The sequence below is a fragment of the Macrobrachium rosenbergii genome, chromosome 6 (assembly GCF_040412425.1).
Source record: "Macrobrachium rosenbergii isolate ZJJX-2024 chromosome 6, ASM4041242v1, whole genome shotgun sequence".
NCBI lineage: Eukaryota > Metazoa > Arthropoda > Malacostraca > Decapoda > Palaemonidae > Macrobrachium > Macrobrachium rosenbergii.
This window is the reverse complement of record NC_089746.1, coordinates 24,689,148-24,706,087: the sequence shown is the minus strand read 5'-3', so window position 1 is coordinate 24,706,087 and position 16,940 is coordinate 24,689,148. Positions and strand designations below refer to the sequence as shown.

At 33.6% G+C, this 16,940-nt stretch overlaps 2 protein-coding genes across 7 annotated transcripts in view; both read left to right on the top strand.

Moving 5' to 3' along the window:
• mRpL51 (mitochondrial ribosomal protein L51) overlaps positions 1–1,399 on the top strand; it is a 29,921-nt gene extending 28,522 nt beyond the window's left edge. For all 6 annotated transcript variants that reach the window (XM_067105257.1, XM_067105258.1, XM_067105260.1 and 3 more), the window contains one exon: positions 88–1,399. In XM_067105257.1, the coding sequence (XP_066961358.1) occupies positions 88–320 (233 nt within the window). In that variant the 3' untranslated portion in view covers positions 321–1,399. The remainder of the gene's footprint in view (positions 1–87) is intronic.
• A 5,992-nt stretch (positions 1,400–7,391) lies between these two features.
• On the top strand, positions 7,392–13,680 carry LOC136839354 (protein Skeletor, isoforms B/C-like). The gene is made up of 6 exons (XM_067105255.1): positions 7,392–7,538; positions 9,250–9,396; positions 9,893–9,968; positions 10,411–10,531; positions 12,016–12,181; positions 13,193–13,680. Exons 1-6 carry the CDS (start codon positions 7,505–7,507, stop codon positions 13,435–13,437), a joined length of 789 nt encoding a protein of 262 aa, XP_066961356.1. The 5' UTR covers positions 7,392–7,504; the 3' UTR covers positions 13,438–13,680.
• Positions 13,681–16,940: the final 3,260 nt, after the last annotated feature.

Here is a 16,940-nt window from a genome sequence, read left to right as displayed (position 1 = left end):
TTATATGTTGTATTCTGAAAAGCTGTTGATTACTGTAATAAAGAGGGTTAGTTGATTAATTCAAAATATACTTCTCTTTTTTTATAGATATTTTGGGTGATGGGTCCTTACATCCAGCTCAAGTTTTGTACACTACTCCAGCTTGGCTCCGAGGCTTTAAAGGCAATGAATTCCAAATGCTGCTCAGGAAACGGAAGATGTTTGGAAAAGAAATGAGAGAAAAAAGGCCAACTAAGTACAAGCAAATGAATATGAGAATCAAATGGCTCTACAGGTTCTTAAATCAGAAGACAAGGGACTATTACTGGCATAGAACATAGAACATTGCTATACTGTAAAGCATTTTTTTCATTAAGTGCTACATTGTGTATGTCTTTTCAGCTAGAGTTGAGTAAGTTGGCAAGATTCCACTAGGTGGCTTTTCTTGTTTCAGAGTCAGAAATAATTGAAGTTGATGTGGAAAACTGTTGCCACATGGTAGATAACATTGGTTGCTCACTCCCTAATAATGTCAGTTTTTTTATAGGATTAAACAGCATAGAAGTTGTATGAGAATTTTTATTTATTGACAGAAGCCATCTTACATTAGTCTTGTGAAGGATTCATAGCTAAGAGTAGAACATAGTGAAAATTGGCCTTTGACACAAGTACGTTATTGACATTCATAAGAAGTTACAAAATACAGTACTTGTTTTTTAAGCTGACTGCATACCAAATTTGGTTAATTTAGATTCATAAATGGTGTAGAATTTTTGTCTGGAAAAATTTTTTACTTTTCAGTGAGAAAATTATGTATTATTATATAGGTATGAAGTGCTATTGGATATAAAATTTTGACTTGAGAGTTGATGTTGTGACTTGCCTTTGTGAATACTGTGTATAGTATTGACTGAAAAATTGTTGCTTTTTGAAACTTTTCCATGCCAAATATCTGGAAAAAATACAAAATTCTTTGTTATTTTAAGCTGAGCTGTCTTGCAACCATCAGCTGATGAGAAAATATAAAAGTTTTAAATGAGATTATAGTGCTATGAAAATGTCAGACTTTTTAAAGCTGTGAACCTAAATAATTTATTAATGGGCCAGGAACATATGTTAAAAAAACAGAGTATTTTTGGTCTTTTGAGGAGCTATGGAAGAGGAGAGAAAATGGACTTATCATTGCTTACAGTTTTGGTTAGCTGTATCAAAAATTCAAACAAAATCAAGAAACCTTATGCATATCAGTTTATTGTTAAACTGAGCAACATTTTACGCTGTTGGAAGCTCTCGTCTTTCATCCTATTGTATATTTATACCAATGTTATATCTTTGATAAATGTATGAATTGTAAATGTAAAAAGGCATGATGCTACTTGTGTTGACTGGAAAACAATATGTAAATAAACTTAAAGTTTTAGCTTCTGTTCTCCATGTACATCCTTTGTATTCATTAATTTGGGTCTGTGAGAGATTTTTATGTTTCTTGCTTAATTGGTTTTGTTTTACTAATGTTTTTTTAATGTTTATGGAAAATATGTATAAAATTTGAAAATGTTATGTTACTCAAACTTCCATACACAAATTTCCACTATGCTATACAGTTTACTTGGTGTATTTACTCACAGTATCTTTTTAATGGAATAACTAAACCCTCATCATCTCCAAAATGACGAAATTGGAAACGTTACTTACTTTTGAGACTTCCTCTGCCGATTTTAGGATTAGGGTATTATGAGGGGCTTAAAAATGTCAGTGGCATTCATGTTTTGAGTTTCCAAAGTTTCAGCAGCCAAATATAGCCTACTCTTTCACATCCCATATGGTAGTACTGCTTATGGTGTGATTTATTAACGGTTCTTTGCAAAGTTCTTTTTGCCATCTAACTGCATTGTTTTATCATTTTTACTTTTAATCTGTTTGCTGTGGTCTTTTCCCACCTGGCTAAGCAAGTAATTCAACTTTACCTTGCTGCAATTTTCACTTTTCATTCAGGAATGAGCCCTTCATGCAAGCCCCAGAGATTCTTGAAATGCGAGCCATTCACCTTGTTATGCTACCTTATAATACATGAATAAAATCTCCTTTAACACATTTTGTATTGTCTTAATAATAAAGAAGTGCTGATGGCTTTACAGCAGGGCTTTTCATCTTGGTATTAGCAAACTCTGATGGTTTACTGAATTATTTTAAGGATGTTCAGGTGACTGAAGACAATATGTAAAAGGCTGCTGACAGTTGGTGTTAATGAAGCTTTTAGGATTTTAAACAACTACAGTAGTTAAATTTTAAATTATGTTAAAGAACTCTTTACTGAAAACAATTTTGTAACAAACAAAAGACTGATAGGAATATAGGTCAGTGATCCAAATATTTGGGGATAAATGTTGAGGAGCCATGTTTGAGAGTAATATGGGGAAATTGCAAGTGCATTGGGATATGGGACTAAACACTAAATTTTTGTTTGAAATGACTATAATGCCACTGTTTGAACACTGGAAACCTCTCAAAATGTAAATTCAAGCTTTGTTGCATTCCTAATAATGGAGGACTAATGGTTTTGAATTATTTGTAGAGAATGTCAATTTTCACATTCTGTTCCCCTAGGAGACAAAGATTTTCTAGAAAGTAGTTGAACTCATGCTGTGATGAAACTCATTGAGGATAATAGCCAATAGAATACAGTAGTGGTCTTGTGTGCAGCTATGGTTTTGTAGAGTCATTAATGCTTCATACATTGGTTTTGTAGAGCCATTAATGCTTCATACATTTGTTCTGTAGAGCCATTAATGCATCATACATTTGTTTTGTAGAGCTATTAATACTTCCCTCTTGTATGAACTTTGATGTTCTTAAGTGTTTTATTTTTTGAAATTGATTATTAATACTGAAGTTACTTTTATGTGTCATGACTAGTGAAGCTGGTTAGACAATGAGCCTAAACATTAGACATTGCTGACAGATTATTAATTCTTTTAACAATATATAAAATGTCTTGTCAACTAGTTTTGTCAGTAGTAGAATACGTGTATTAAATATTAAACATGGCTGCCAGTACTGCAGTCAATGGATGCAGATAATAACTCAATACCATGTTAGCTGAACAGGGACGTTTAAATGTAGTTGACATGTATGAAATACCGAGTACAAAATAACTTAAAACCAATTGTGTAACTCAGAATTAGTTTCAACAGCTATAACATGTATTTAGATATTAAGATTTTGGGGCTAAAGAATGATTGCCCTTTTACTTGAAAGTCAAGAGAGAGTACACACTTAGCCAAGCTGAGTACACTATGCATTACTGGAGTGCAAGGGACTGAAAGCATATGCATTTTACGGTTCTTAATAACACAGGGCCAAATGAATATGCATTTCGTGTGGCTTCTCATAACAATGAAGTTTCAGAAACCTTTTTGCATGTACATAGTGAGTTTACATTTTAACAAATACAGTATTTATACATACTCAAAAAAATATATTTTTCTTAAATGTGATTGTCAAAAGGTAAATATCTCCTAACCAGAGAAAACTGATTACTGGGAGTGTTCATTTTTCATTTGTAGCATAAAACTGGAAATGAGTAAGATGGGCATATGTACCAAAGAAGCTAATTCAAGATTGAATGTCCCTGTTGAGGGCTTGTGCTGTCATCATACTTAACACGTGCGTTACTTAAGGTTCTCTGCACCACCCTTCGGCCCCTTGTCGCAACCCATTTCATTCCTTTTACAACACCTCCGTTCATATTTTTGTCCATCTTACTTTCCACCATTTCCTAAAAATTGTTTAAATATTATTTTCAACAGTGAATGACCTCATAGGTTCCAGTGCTTGGCCTTTGGCCTAAATTTTACATTCCATTCCAAGATTATTATACGAGGCTTAAAATGTATAACAGGTGTATTGCAGTTAAAAGAAAAAAAAATAGGAAAAACCTTGTTAAAGAGGCAATAGAAAAAACAATGATAAGAAACATATCCAAGACAATTACAGGAAACAAGATACTATAGCTTAGCTAATTGTTATGACCTACAGGAAAGGTTAATATCAATTGAGGCTATTAAATTCGATGATAAAGGAACAAAATCAAATTGCAAAACCTTTAGGGACAGGCGGTGCAAATATTGCCTCTTCCATAGGCCCCCGTGGGGGGGTAGTGCCATCAGTGCATCTCACGTGGTACACTGCAGGCATTACTTAGGGTCTTTGCAGTGTCCCTTCAGCCCCTAGCTGCAACCTCTTTCACTCCTTTTACTGTACCACTGTTCATATTCTCTTTCTTCCATCTGACTTTCCACCCTCTCTAACAATTGTTTCAGAGTGCAACTGCGAGGTTTTCCTCCTGTTACATCTTTCAAACCTTCGTACTGTAATTTCTCTTTCAGCGCTGAATGACCACGTAGGTCCCAGCGCTTGTACTTTGGCCTAAATTCTATATTCCATCCCATTCCTTGATGGCATCAGCGCACGATACTAAGACGGTCAGAGCATTTCTATACAACAACAAGTAGAACAAATGAGTTGTACTGAAACATTCAGAAATGCTTTTCACGATGCCTCCTTAATGCCAGCCGCACTCGACCGAAAAGAGACGATGTCTAAATTCAAACCATGAAGAAAAAATAGGTATCCTAGAGCATTTTCGATGTCCTGTGCAAATGAGGCCTATAGTTTGGTTTCTCTCTCTCTCTCTCAAAAATATTCTTTATAACTAGGTAAGAAAGACTTAAAGCTCAAAAAAAAAAAAGTTACATTAGCATCTTATGGCCATGTGATTAAATGATAGGGAGTACTATTGAAGATATGAGCAAGTTGAAAAAAATCATAACGGTATTGTTGATTAACTTAAAAAAAAAATTCCACTTCATAAAGGAACGACCGGGTCTTCTGAACCTAAAAAAGTCGATATGTGAAGGACGGATCCAAACCCATTTTCAGGTATATACTTCGTATAAACTTACGTCTTGTTCGTAATTAACAACGTTATATCTTCTTGTTTATTGTATGTTTAATCCTACACTAACATCAAGCCGACAGCTGGCGTTACCGATGGTGCGCGTTTTGTTTTCAGCAACAAAAGACTGCTTGCAAAACACTAATAAAATCGTAACTAACGTAAAAGTGTTGAAACGATAGATATATTTATTTAGTGTGTAGCATCCCTAAAAATACAAAGTATCTTATGTACATTCAGCATACCCTTTTAAAGTATATATGTTTGAATGCACGGTAGACTACTTACATAGATATGTATAGTCTACTGCAAATACAAAGTTACCCTTACTAACACATTAGATTACATCATATCACAGGTAGTAGGAAGAAGGTATAACGATAAAGAAAGGAAGAAGAAGAAGAAGAAAAAAAAGAAGGTAAGGGCGCATGGGGAATCCCGTGAAATCCTCTCCGACCTGTTTACTAGGAGGTTTCCTTTTTCGTCATTTCGTTGACGAATTGTGTCCTTTGACAATCTATTTTATATCCTCCTTTTCAGTTAGGGGCAATCTGCATTTATAAATGGTGCAATTTTATAACAGAGCAATACTCTATTTTATGGCACTGAAATATCGCAGCAAATACGGTACGTTTATAAATCGTCAATGTTTTGAATGACTGGAGAGCTAGGTGATACTCATGCAACACATAAAGAAGCACCGTACTGTCAAGCTATTTACTTGTTGAGGCATAGGCTATCAAGACGTTTTGTTATTTTGTTTAATGCCCTTTGCAAATATTTTCATTTTCTTGTTATAATAATATACTGTAGTATTGATGGTTTACTAACGTGTAGCGTTTCGGCTTAAGGCCCTATGGAATAATGGAAATGCATTAAAACATAGAGAGCGAGATATGGAAGAAAAGCCGATCTCTCTCTCTCTCTCTCTCTCTCTCTCTCTCTCTCTCTCTCTCTCTCTCTCTCTCTCTCTCTCTATATATATATATATATATATATATATATATATATATATATATATATATATCCGTGAGTGTATTTATGTATGTATATATAAACCTTGATAGAAGAATGGTAGGTAAGGAAGGCTTTGTATTTAGCAAGAGGTGCTTAATTTAGCTGACGATGCTAACAGGAAGATATAGCTATCCTGGTTAGCAAAAAAGGAAGAAGCAAAGTAAAAGAAGAGTAGGAAAAATGATGTAACCGATGTCCTGAAAAATACCTGCAGGGAAAGACACTCTAGGAAAACCGAGACGTTGGCTGAGAGACGCTGTACGAAAACGTGCCCACCCAAGAATACGAACACGAACCCTCAAACAAACGCGCCCGCTGGCATCCCAGCAAATTCCATGCTGGGTAACCGAGTTCAGCCGCTAGGAAACAAACGCCATATTTATACAGTATATATATATATATATATATATATATATATATATATATATATATATATATATATATATATATATATATATATATATATATATGTATATATATTATATTTAAATTTTTATTTATTTATTTGTTTGTTTTGCATTCACTGACGGCATGAATTTAATATTTTTTGTTGTTGCTTTGATCAGTTTTCTTATTCAGGGACGTGACGCGAGTTAACATTTCGTTAAGAAATATAAAAAAAATCCCTTTTTAATAAGATGAATGAAACTGTCATTGAGAAACGGAACCTGGAATACTGAGGTCGAGTGACTGGTAGAATGATGTTTTACTGTTAGAACTGTTTTCTGCAATTAGCTGAGTTTTTTTTCTTCTAACCAAGTAAAAAATAAATCACTAACCCTGAAAAAATCTGTTCTTCATTTATAAAGGCTTTTGCGGACATGAAACTTATATCAGTGATTACTAGATAAAATATTCATAAATATATAAACCATTAATGAATGTCTTCATCCCATTTATGCATATGCATGCCGTCTGTTTAAACTATGCATATTATGTGTTTGTGTTTATGTATGCATGTATGTAACTAAATTTAAAGTGACACTCTGCTTTCGTGGTAAAAACAATTAACAATCCTTAGCATCAGCGTTCCTGATTATTCCTTATATATTTAATGGCACTTTTGTCGACACTCTGATGCTTATTCATTATTCTTGCCCAACTAGATTATCTTTTTCCTTTTGTACGCAGGTGTAATCCATTGAATACCTGCTATATCGCAAATATACACAAATATATACATTCAATGTCATTAAATTAAACACCTTAAACGCATCAGCCTTCGTACCCTGCTTACATCAAACATTCCCAATTAAAAAAAAATAAATGATGATTCAAAACAAGTGTGGGTGGTTTCCTACAGCGGTGGATTTTCGAGCCTTCCCCAAATTGGATTTTCCTTGAATGAAATACGTTGAGGGGGTGGAGGTGGGGCGGGGGGAGTTGGACGTAACTCGGTCTACCGTGGGAGCGAGTGTGGGGCATCTGGACTGGGGTATGGAACGGCCGGGAGGGAGGAGACCGGCAAGCAACTTCGATAGCTTATAAGAGGCAACACAACTCGGGTGAGGGACATTCCATATTCAGGGAAGGACGTGAAACAGTGAAAACATGGCGTCGTGCTGGGCGATTCTATTCGTTTTGGGTGAGTACTGAACTCATTTCTTGTTGACAGTGTATTTAGTCACTCTCTGGAAGAGCTCAAGTGACGGATATCATTTCTCACTAGCGTGTGGTCAAAGTAGCTCAGGGGTGTCAAACTCATGGCCCGCGGGATGGTCTTAAGGGGCCCGCGAGGTGCCAAGAGATTTTTCAACTCGAGCTACTGTAACTGTTAGAATTGAGGAAAATTTAACTAAAGTTACTAAACTGTTAAAACGAGACATAATAAGTTTTACCTTTCATTCATATGACAATAATTTATTAATTTATTTCATATTATAATTGCTGGCAATAAGGCTCTTTTATTGCAGGAAAATAAGTTGTAATCTTCAGTCTTGCCAATAGATAATTACCAAATCTTTGATGGCCCTCGAGACCTTAACCAAGTGCATAATTGGCCCTCGAAAGGATTTGAGTTTGATACCCCTGAAGTAGCTATTTAAGAAAGTAGGGAACTTGAGGAACCCGATGTCATGAACCATGTAAATCCTGTATCACGATTTACGACAATCTACTCATTTCTAGCATAGTTTGTTCAGCCTTGTATAGTAGGGAGGTGATGTCGTCAGGGCACCATAGGCATTACTAAAGGGTGTTTTGGCGCCCTTTCGAACCCTAGTTGTACCACTTTTTAGCCTGTTACTTTAACTCCATTCCCGCTCCCTTCTTTCAACCCTGCTGTCCAGCCTCTAACTGCTACTTCATCATCTCTAACTAATTAGCCTCCTAAAAGAGTTCAGGGTTTTCAGATCATTTATAACTAACTTTAGATCTTGTAATTCCTCTCCTTCATTTTCTGGACCTCTTTATCTTGTTGTGCAACCATTGTAGCTCCCTCTTTTTACTGTCTTCAGCACTGAATGGCTGAGAGTTCCCCAGGGCTTGTCTTGACAGCCTAACTTTCATAAAATAAATATGTAACAACTTATTCAGATAGTCCCAGTTTGACTCGTCCACAACGAAAGCTTATATGAAGGTGATTGTTTAGTTTTACATACCGACATTTTAAATAATATTTACGATATGATTTTTTTGATACTTTTAGTTTGATATATACTGTAGTATATAAATATATTTATTTATACATACATATATATATATATATATATATATATATATATATATATATATATATATATATATATATATATATATATATATATATATATATATATATATATATATATATATTATATATATATATATATATATATATATATATATATATATATATATATATATATATATATATATATATAAAGAGAAAGCTCATATTTTGGGTATTAACATTTATGCTTTTCCTTTTAGAAAATATATTTGCCAAAACAGAAGACTTAGGGAAACTGAAGTCACGAAATCAAGTTAATCATAAGTTTCACGATCTTCGATGTTCAATAATCCGCAATAAGCTGAAAATCACAAAATCATTCACAGCCCCTTCTACTTTAGCTCATCCACAACGAAAACAATCAAATGTAGAACTTATTGTTTCTGTACATAATGTCGTAAATCTTATATAGGAGCTCATATTTGCTCATTATTCAGCTACGCCGAAGTGGACTCTCTCAAGAAATCGGCTTGCTCAGATTCTACATTTTGTTATTATTATTATTATTATTATTATTATTATTATTATTATTATTATTATTATTATTATTATTATTATTGTAACGGCTTCTTGTTTTTGTCAACAGGTGTCGTGGTGAGTTACGCATCTGCGTATAAGGGTGCTTACATTGGGAAGTTGTCTATGCTGAAGCATGAAGTCTCTGGTGATGTTTACGCCGTTGATAAATTTACTCTTTATATTGAAAACTTCAGCTTTGATGGGGATGCTCCAGGTGAGTTGCTATAAAGGCATTTTAACTCAATATAGAAATACAGGTAAACAACTGTATTTCTAAGCGATGCAAAGTTTCAAGTAAACATCTGTTGTACACTATGTATAGTTTATGCTAAGCATTTAAATACATAAGTAGTAGTCGTACATATGATTTCTGCTCGATATGAAACAAAATTTCTGATTATAACAGTGATTTTCCTTCTCGAGTGCTAAAAAAACATTAGATTTCCGCTTAGTGTAAAAACATAGGTATGTGTAATTTCTGGTCGATAATATGAGAAATACAAAAGGCTGTGTTAGTTTTCACCTGTGGAATATTTCTATACATAACTGTGAAATCATATAGTTTTCCAACACCTGTATTTGATTTTTATTACTATTACAGGTTTCCTTCTGACTAGGATAAGAATCTTGCAGGATACTGATATAAATACTCGTTAAATTTTACAGTATGATTTACCCTGTGTATATAAAACGCCATTGTATGGTTTCAGCTGTGTTCTTCTTTGCTGGCAATAAGACGCCTGAACCAAGCGGCCAAGGTTTCATTATCCCTGACGAACGTGGCAGGTAAGTTCAGTGGAAAATTGGGGAACTGATTTGACCCAGTTCCTTTCATCTAAGTTCATTTTTTGGTTGTCAGAAAGTTTATGTCTAAAGAGGGAGTTAAAAATATGCAGGTCAAAGATTTCCACGTGTTGTGTGTTTTTTTATTTTTTGAGAAATCATTTTTAACTAGTGAAGTAAGTTCGATAAGAATATGGTTTCTGTTGGTTGCGAGAGCAAAAAAAAAAAATTATATATATCTATTTGAAATACTAAGTTTAAACATCCTTGATTTAAAGAACATGGTTAAATGTTGTTAACTTATATCCTAAAGACCAAGACATGTTGAGACTTTCTTATTTGGAAAGTTTAATAGATGATTTTTATTTTAATATTATACCAATCTTGTGAAAGATAGAGCAGTGCAGTTTCATTTATTTAACTATTGTGTTCTCTCTTCCTGTAGCCTTGAACCTCTGGGTGTTTACCGTAATAGGAACGTGGTTCTCAAGCTTCCTAGAACTAAGGAAGGACAGCAGTCCATCGATAATATCCTGTGGCTGTCTATCTGGTGCAAAGAAGTTGGCGTAAGTTTTCATTTTGTCTTCCTTCATTACAAGAAATTTTCTTGAGACAGTGGTATACTTTTCACTGCATGAATTGGGATAATTATGCAGAAAGTAGCTTGGTAAATTTCCTTTATAAGGTATAGGATAAATAATTGAAAAAACAATTATTTGTGATCTCTACTTAGTAAGATATTTTAATGGAAAAATGGAAATAATTTTAGGGTAAACATTTTATAAAATTGATATTGGAATATACGCACTGGCTACTTTTGTAACCCCATAAATATTACGGGGTTATAAAGGACGAATAAATAAAAAAAAGCTAAGTTTGTTGGTGATTCTTTACTAAGACATTTATGGATAAATGGAAATTATTTCAGGGTAAACATTTAAAAAAATTATCGTGGAATATACTTACTGGCTACTTTTATATCCCCATAACATTTACGGGGTTATAAAGAACAAATAAATTTTAAAAAATCGTTTGTTGATGATCTTTAATTATTAAGAGTTTTTTTTTTATGGATAAATGGAAATAATTTTAGGATAAACATTTTTTAAAAATTGCCGTGGAATATACATCCCAGCTACTTTTATGCCAGTTGTAATTGTTACGGGCTTACAAAGGGGCTGGAGGTAATGCTGCCTTAATGAATTAAGGACGCTGTACGTTAGGTTAGGTTAGGGCAAGGATGTATTTTGGTTGTACTTTTGTACCTTGGGGATAACATATCTCTTGTAAAAATAGCCGCTTCCTTGAATATAAACTCACTGTTAACAACAAGGCAGAAGGATTTTTAGCAAGAAGGGAGAATCATCTTCTTGAATATTTTTAAAGTAAACACCCTCTTTACCGAAAGGCACATACATCGTCAGCAGCGCTCCCTGCAATACTTGTCTCATTTTTATTTGTCTACTGAAGGACATTTGTTTTATTGACTCGATATCCAAAGTCTAGATACATTCATTAATTCTATGCATAAAATGAGTCAATTTTCCTTTAAAGGATCTTACGTTCTGGAGTTAATGCTTCTTCACGGTTCTGTTTATTTGAGATATGTCAAGGTACTGTTAGATAGAAATATAGAAGACGGTGAAATATAGAAAAAAATAGTCTGCTTGGTCTTAGACAATCGATTTAACGAAGTAATGATGTAATTTACCGGAAAAATGATAAAAGATGGAGTTATTTACTCTCTGTTTATGGTCTGCAGTGGTTAGGGAATGAATCCCTGAAATTATTCTTCAATACATTCTTACGTTTGATGAATTATGAGCTTTAATGCTATTATTTAAGTTTTAACAAGGTTACAATTTGCAAGCCACAAGCTCCGTAATGAAGAGGCAGTCTTCTACAATGCATACTTTTCCTCAAAGTGAATAAAGAATGAGTTCAGTGATGATAATAATAGCGCAGACATTAAAAGAATAAGTCTCTTGAAACTCGACGGAGGAAGAATAATAATATGCAAATGAGGACACTTAAGAAATATCTCCTACAGGTCGACTTCGGCAACGTGAAAATTCCCCGTGGCCTGAGGCTACCAGAACCCCAAGTGGTTCGAGGCCTCAGTAGTTACAAGCCCTTCATCAGTTCCTCTGCAGTAACACTGGTCGATACCGCCACCATCAGGGTTGATCAGTTCACTTACGATGGCAGTGTTCCAGGTAAGATCGTTTTCTTCATTCTACATCATAGGACGTATTTCGGGAGATTGATAAATTTATTGCTTTGCGTAAGAAGGCATTCTAAGACTGTGGTGTCCAACGCAGGTTCTGATCCTACACCAAACTCAGACCAACATCTCAGCTCGATATATAACTCAGCAAACAATGTAACGTCGTCATAGATAGATAGACAGATTAAAAATCTAACATCGAAGGGTAAAAGTCTTATAGAAGAAATTATTTTTTGAGGAAAAGTTAGCATACTTATCTACTGGGATCGTTATTTGCTAGCACAAAAACAATGATTTTCACACCATGTTTTCTTTCTTTGTTAGAGTCAGAATTATTTTTCAACTGCGAGATAGCTAGAAGACCAGCTATAGGCGCGAGGCAATTAGCCTAGTTTTCTTTGTATCGATTATTTCTTAAAAAGTAAGTTTGCGTCAAGATAATTTTCACGTACTTTTAACATCAGTATTTTCTTCTATAAGACTTTTACTCTTCGATGTTAGATTTTTAATCTGTCTACCTATCTATGTTATGATTGTAGTAAATACAAACTACCATTGTTTGCTGAGTTCTATATTTTACAGGAAATATCGAGCTCAGATGTTGGTCTGACTTTGTGCAGGATTAGAATATTTCATTAAAAGATGAAAGTTAACATATTGATTACAAGAAGGGAGATTAAATTAAGTATGAAAAGTAAAAAGCAAAGAGAATGACAAGACTGAATTCAAGTGCTGCAGTGAATAATATTTAAATTTTTATAATGCAATAAAGAATCTTCCTGTATTTATTATGAATGGATATAAGATTGTGCATCTACGTGTGCATGTATATGGTAGATATAAGATGGTGTATCTAGAGAGAGAGAGAGAGAGAGAGAGAGAGAGAGAGAGAGAATTCTTCATAACTGAGACAGTAAGAACAGCGAAAATGCTTCAAGAGCAATAATAATGAATTTTTTGTACTGAATGCCAATCTAATTACGGCCATTCTTATTTCCAGACGCCCAGTTTATGATCAAAGCCCAGGGCACCGCACCGGATTTCAGACAAGTCCCGGACGAGAATGGTACCCTGATTCCTTTGAGGAAGTACAATAGGAAGACGATTGCCCTCTCCGTCCCATACGAAGTTCAGGGACGGCCCATAAGTCACTTCGGAGTCTGGTCGCCTTCTAAGGGCGTCCTGGCCTCTGTCTCCTTCGATGTGCACGCCCTCGTACCGCCGTCCATCAGATCACTTCTTTAGTTTATTTTTGAATTGATTTTATTAAATTTTTGGAGGGGCGTTGGGGAGGGGTGGGGGAGACGGAGAAGATGTGAAGGAATCTTCTTGGTCTCACATACACGTGACCTAGACTCATATATCTCGGTTCTAATCGTATTGTTTGCTGAACACTATATTGGAGAAGAATCTACTTAATCACCCATGTATGTTTCTTAAGAAATATATAAAGCCACAGATAAAGTTTAGTTCAAGAATATATATATATATATATATATATATATATATATATATATATATATATATATATATATATATATATATATATATATACTGTATATACATTGTTATATAAAATAAAATGTTATTTACTAATATATTTTTAATTATAATTTGCAATAAGTGAAATTCTACAAGTTTTCGTGATGAAAAGTTTCTTTGCAAGACCTCTGGTGACAAGAGTGTTCTTTGTTTTCTTTTTTCATTGTGAGTTTTGTCTCCTCCACTTTTGAGTCCGGGGTCCTTGTGTTTAGATAATTTTGTAAGTAGAACCCATTTACTACAGTTAGATTCATTATTCTGTGTTCACGCGGGGAGTTACACCTGGAAGTTTGGTAAACATTGTAAGTACTCGAGATATTGCTCATTCTCATATTCTGTAGGTTGGTTGTCACAATATTATGATAGTTGTGTGCAAAGGGTGTTATACATGTTAAAGTTGTATTAAGTTGTTATTCTTGTGTTGTTATATCATTAGTGAATGATTAATCATGAATATGTGTTATTTTCATCATTTTGATTTTAAATACATGGTAATGGTTTTTCAAATTTCGTTTATTAACTCCAGTTAAGGTTTATCGATAAACAAAGCTAACAAAGAGGTAAAATACGGTGAGTTAAAAGTTCAGTATTAAGAAAGACCACTGAAAGAACGAATGGAATAACAATAATATATATATATATATATATATATATATATATATATATATATATATATATATATATATATAGTTATGTATACATATATCTATATGTATTATGTATATAGATGTATATATATATATATATATATATATATATATATATATATATATATATATATATATATATATATATGTATATATGTATATATATGTATTATGTATATAGATGTATATATATATATATATATATATATATATATATATATATATATATATATATATATATATATATAGAATACTAAGCTAGTTCCGTGATGAAAGAATATATTATTGTCTTCGAGCTATGTACACTCGGCAAGGAAAGTGAGGATACAGTTTTTTTAAATCTTCGGACATATGTTGCTCAATAATACATCTGGCAACTTTAGAAAGGGGAGGAGCTTCCGTCTTATTGTGTTTGTTTTTTGCTTGACCTGTTATAACTTTCAATCATAGTCTACGATAATGAAATCATTGATACTTAAATGCAGTAGTAATGTTCGTTCAAGTTGTAATTTGCAACGACAGTTCTGAGCAAAATAAACATTTTTCGACGTAACTTACCAAGCAACCTTAGAATTTATGACACCACATTGAACGGAATGATAATCGAAACGAATAATGAAATCAAGAGTTAAATTTGAGCAATGTCCAACGAAAAGGAACGAATGCATTGTTATGATGAGAGAGAGAGAGAGAGAGAGAGAGAGAGAGAGAGAGAGAGAGAGAGAGAGAGAGAGAGAGAGAGAGAGAGTCTGCTGTCTTCATTATTTTTTTTCTTTTAGAGACTGAGCGATACTATATGTATGTTTTAGCAATGGAGAGATTCATTTATTATGTCTGCAGTAACTGTTACGTGACGCAGTTTACTCTTCCAGTTCATAAATAGCATCGTCTGCTGTATGAATAAAATTTCTTCAGTTTATCATAAAAACAAACTTAATCGAGAGTCTGACTTTTAGCGTGAAGCACTGTGTCCAATGGAAGAGGTTTGTTAAATTTTTGAATTAACATAATTTCCAGTTTACTCCAAACAGCTAACTTTTAACACCGTTGTTGTTTAAAGAAATTATCATTACCTCGTATGATGATGCAATAATAAGCCTGTTCATAACAGAAAACGAGTTTCTGAGAATAGGCTACACCGAGATATCCACATACTATCTTTTTAGAATCATCAGATTATATATTTTTTTTTGTTTTGCAATTTGGTTTTTTTCATATTCTAGTTTTACCAAGATTATGTGTTTTCTGTAATTAATGAACGAAATCTTTAAGTTTATTTTTTAAAGTTATTCTATGATTCTCTTGATTTATTATGTTTGTAGAAGGCTGTTATATATTTTTTTGAATTTGGTTTTGTTTTAATTAATGCTTTTAGCTTATTTTTTAAAGTTATTCTATGATTCTTTTATTATATACTTACTTTATTTACTCAAACTAAGCTTGAAAGATAAAATATAAACAGTATTGTTTTAGTGAAGGCTTTAGTACACACCATCACTTTTGTGTGTTTTCGACATTCATATATAACAGTTAAATAAAATTATCACTTATACAAGGACATGACTTTTTGTCTTTAGCTGAATCAATTAACAAAACCGTTTGTCAATAAAATTTCATATATTTTTCGAATAGAAATATACAGTTAAGTTTAGTTACTGGTTGAATTTAGAAAATCTCACGGCAACACTAACAGCAACTGCATTTTTATTTTGAAGTACGCTCAGTAATACATATCTGTATAGATTTGGCAATGAAAGTATGGTAGCTTCAGACATTCTTAAGAAGGACAACGCTGTTTTAGAATGGTGTCTCCAAGTGCCTGTCTGAACGGATGATATGACCTGGTTATTCTCTTCATATTTGTGCGAAAATTTGTAATTTCTTCAATTTTAGTCTTATTTTTTGCTGATAATTTTTCCCGTTCAAAGCGTTTTTTATTGACGTTTTAGCATAACTCATTTATCTACTGAAAGAATTACTTCACAGGTGACCGCAATATGCAATTCGTGAACGGATAACGATAGGGAGCTCTCCCCTTGTTTCTAGATAATTAATAGTTCATGTAACTGAATGTTACTTTGAACAAGTAAAAAATGCGCCGAAGTTTCTTTGGGGCAATCGAGTTTTCCGTAAAGCCGCTAGAGCGTATAATCAAGGCCGTCGAAAATAGATCTATCTTTCGGTGGTCTCGGTAGAATGCTGTATGAGCCGCGGCCCATGAAACTTTAACCACCGCCCGGTGGTGGCCTATCCCACATAATTGCCAAAAGCACGATTATGGCTAACTTTAACCTAAAATAAAATAAAAACTACTGAGGCCAGAGGGCTGCAATTCGGTATGTTTGATGACTGGAGGGTGGGTGATCAACATACCAATTTGCAGCCCTCTAACCTCAGTAGTTTTTAAGATCTGAGGGCGGACAGAAAAGTGCGGACAGAAAAAATGCGGACAGAATAAAGTGCGGACGGACAGACAAAGCCTGCACAAAAGTTTTCTTTTACAGAAAACTAAAACCGAGAATACATTATATAAAGGGTTCTTTATTACCTCAACTTATC

Coding starts and splice junctions, on each gene's coding strand:
- LOC136839354 (XM_067105255.1), top strand. CDS start 7,505: ATGGCGTCGTGCTGGGCGATTCTATTCGTTTTGG. Junction 9,397..9,892: donor CTTTGATGGGGATGCTCCAG/GTGAGTTGCTAT, acceptor GTATGGTTTCAG/CTGTGTTCTTCTTTGCTGGC. Junction 9,969..10,410: donor ATCCCTGACGAACGTGGCAG/GTAAGTTCAGTG, acceptor CTCTTCCTGTAG/CCTTGAACCTCTGGGTGTTT.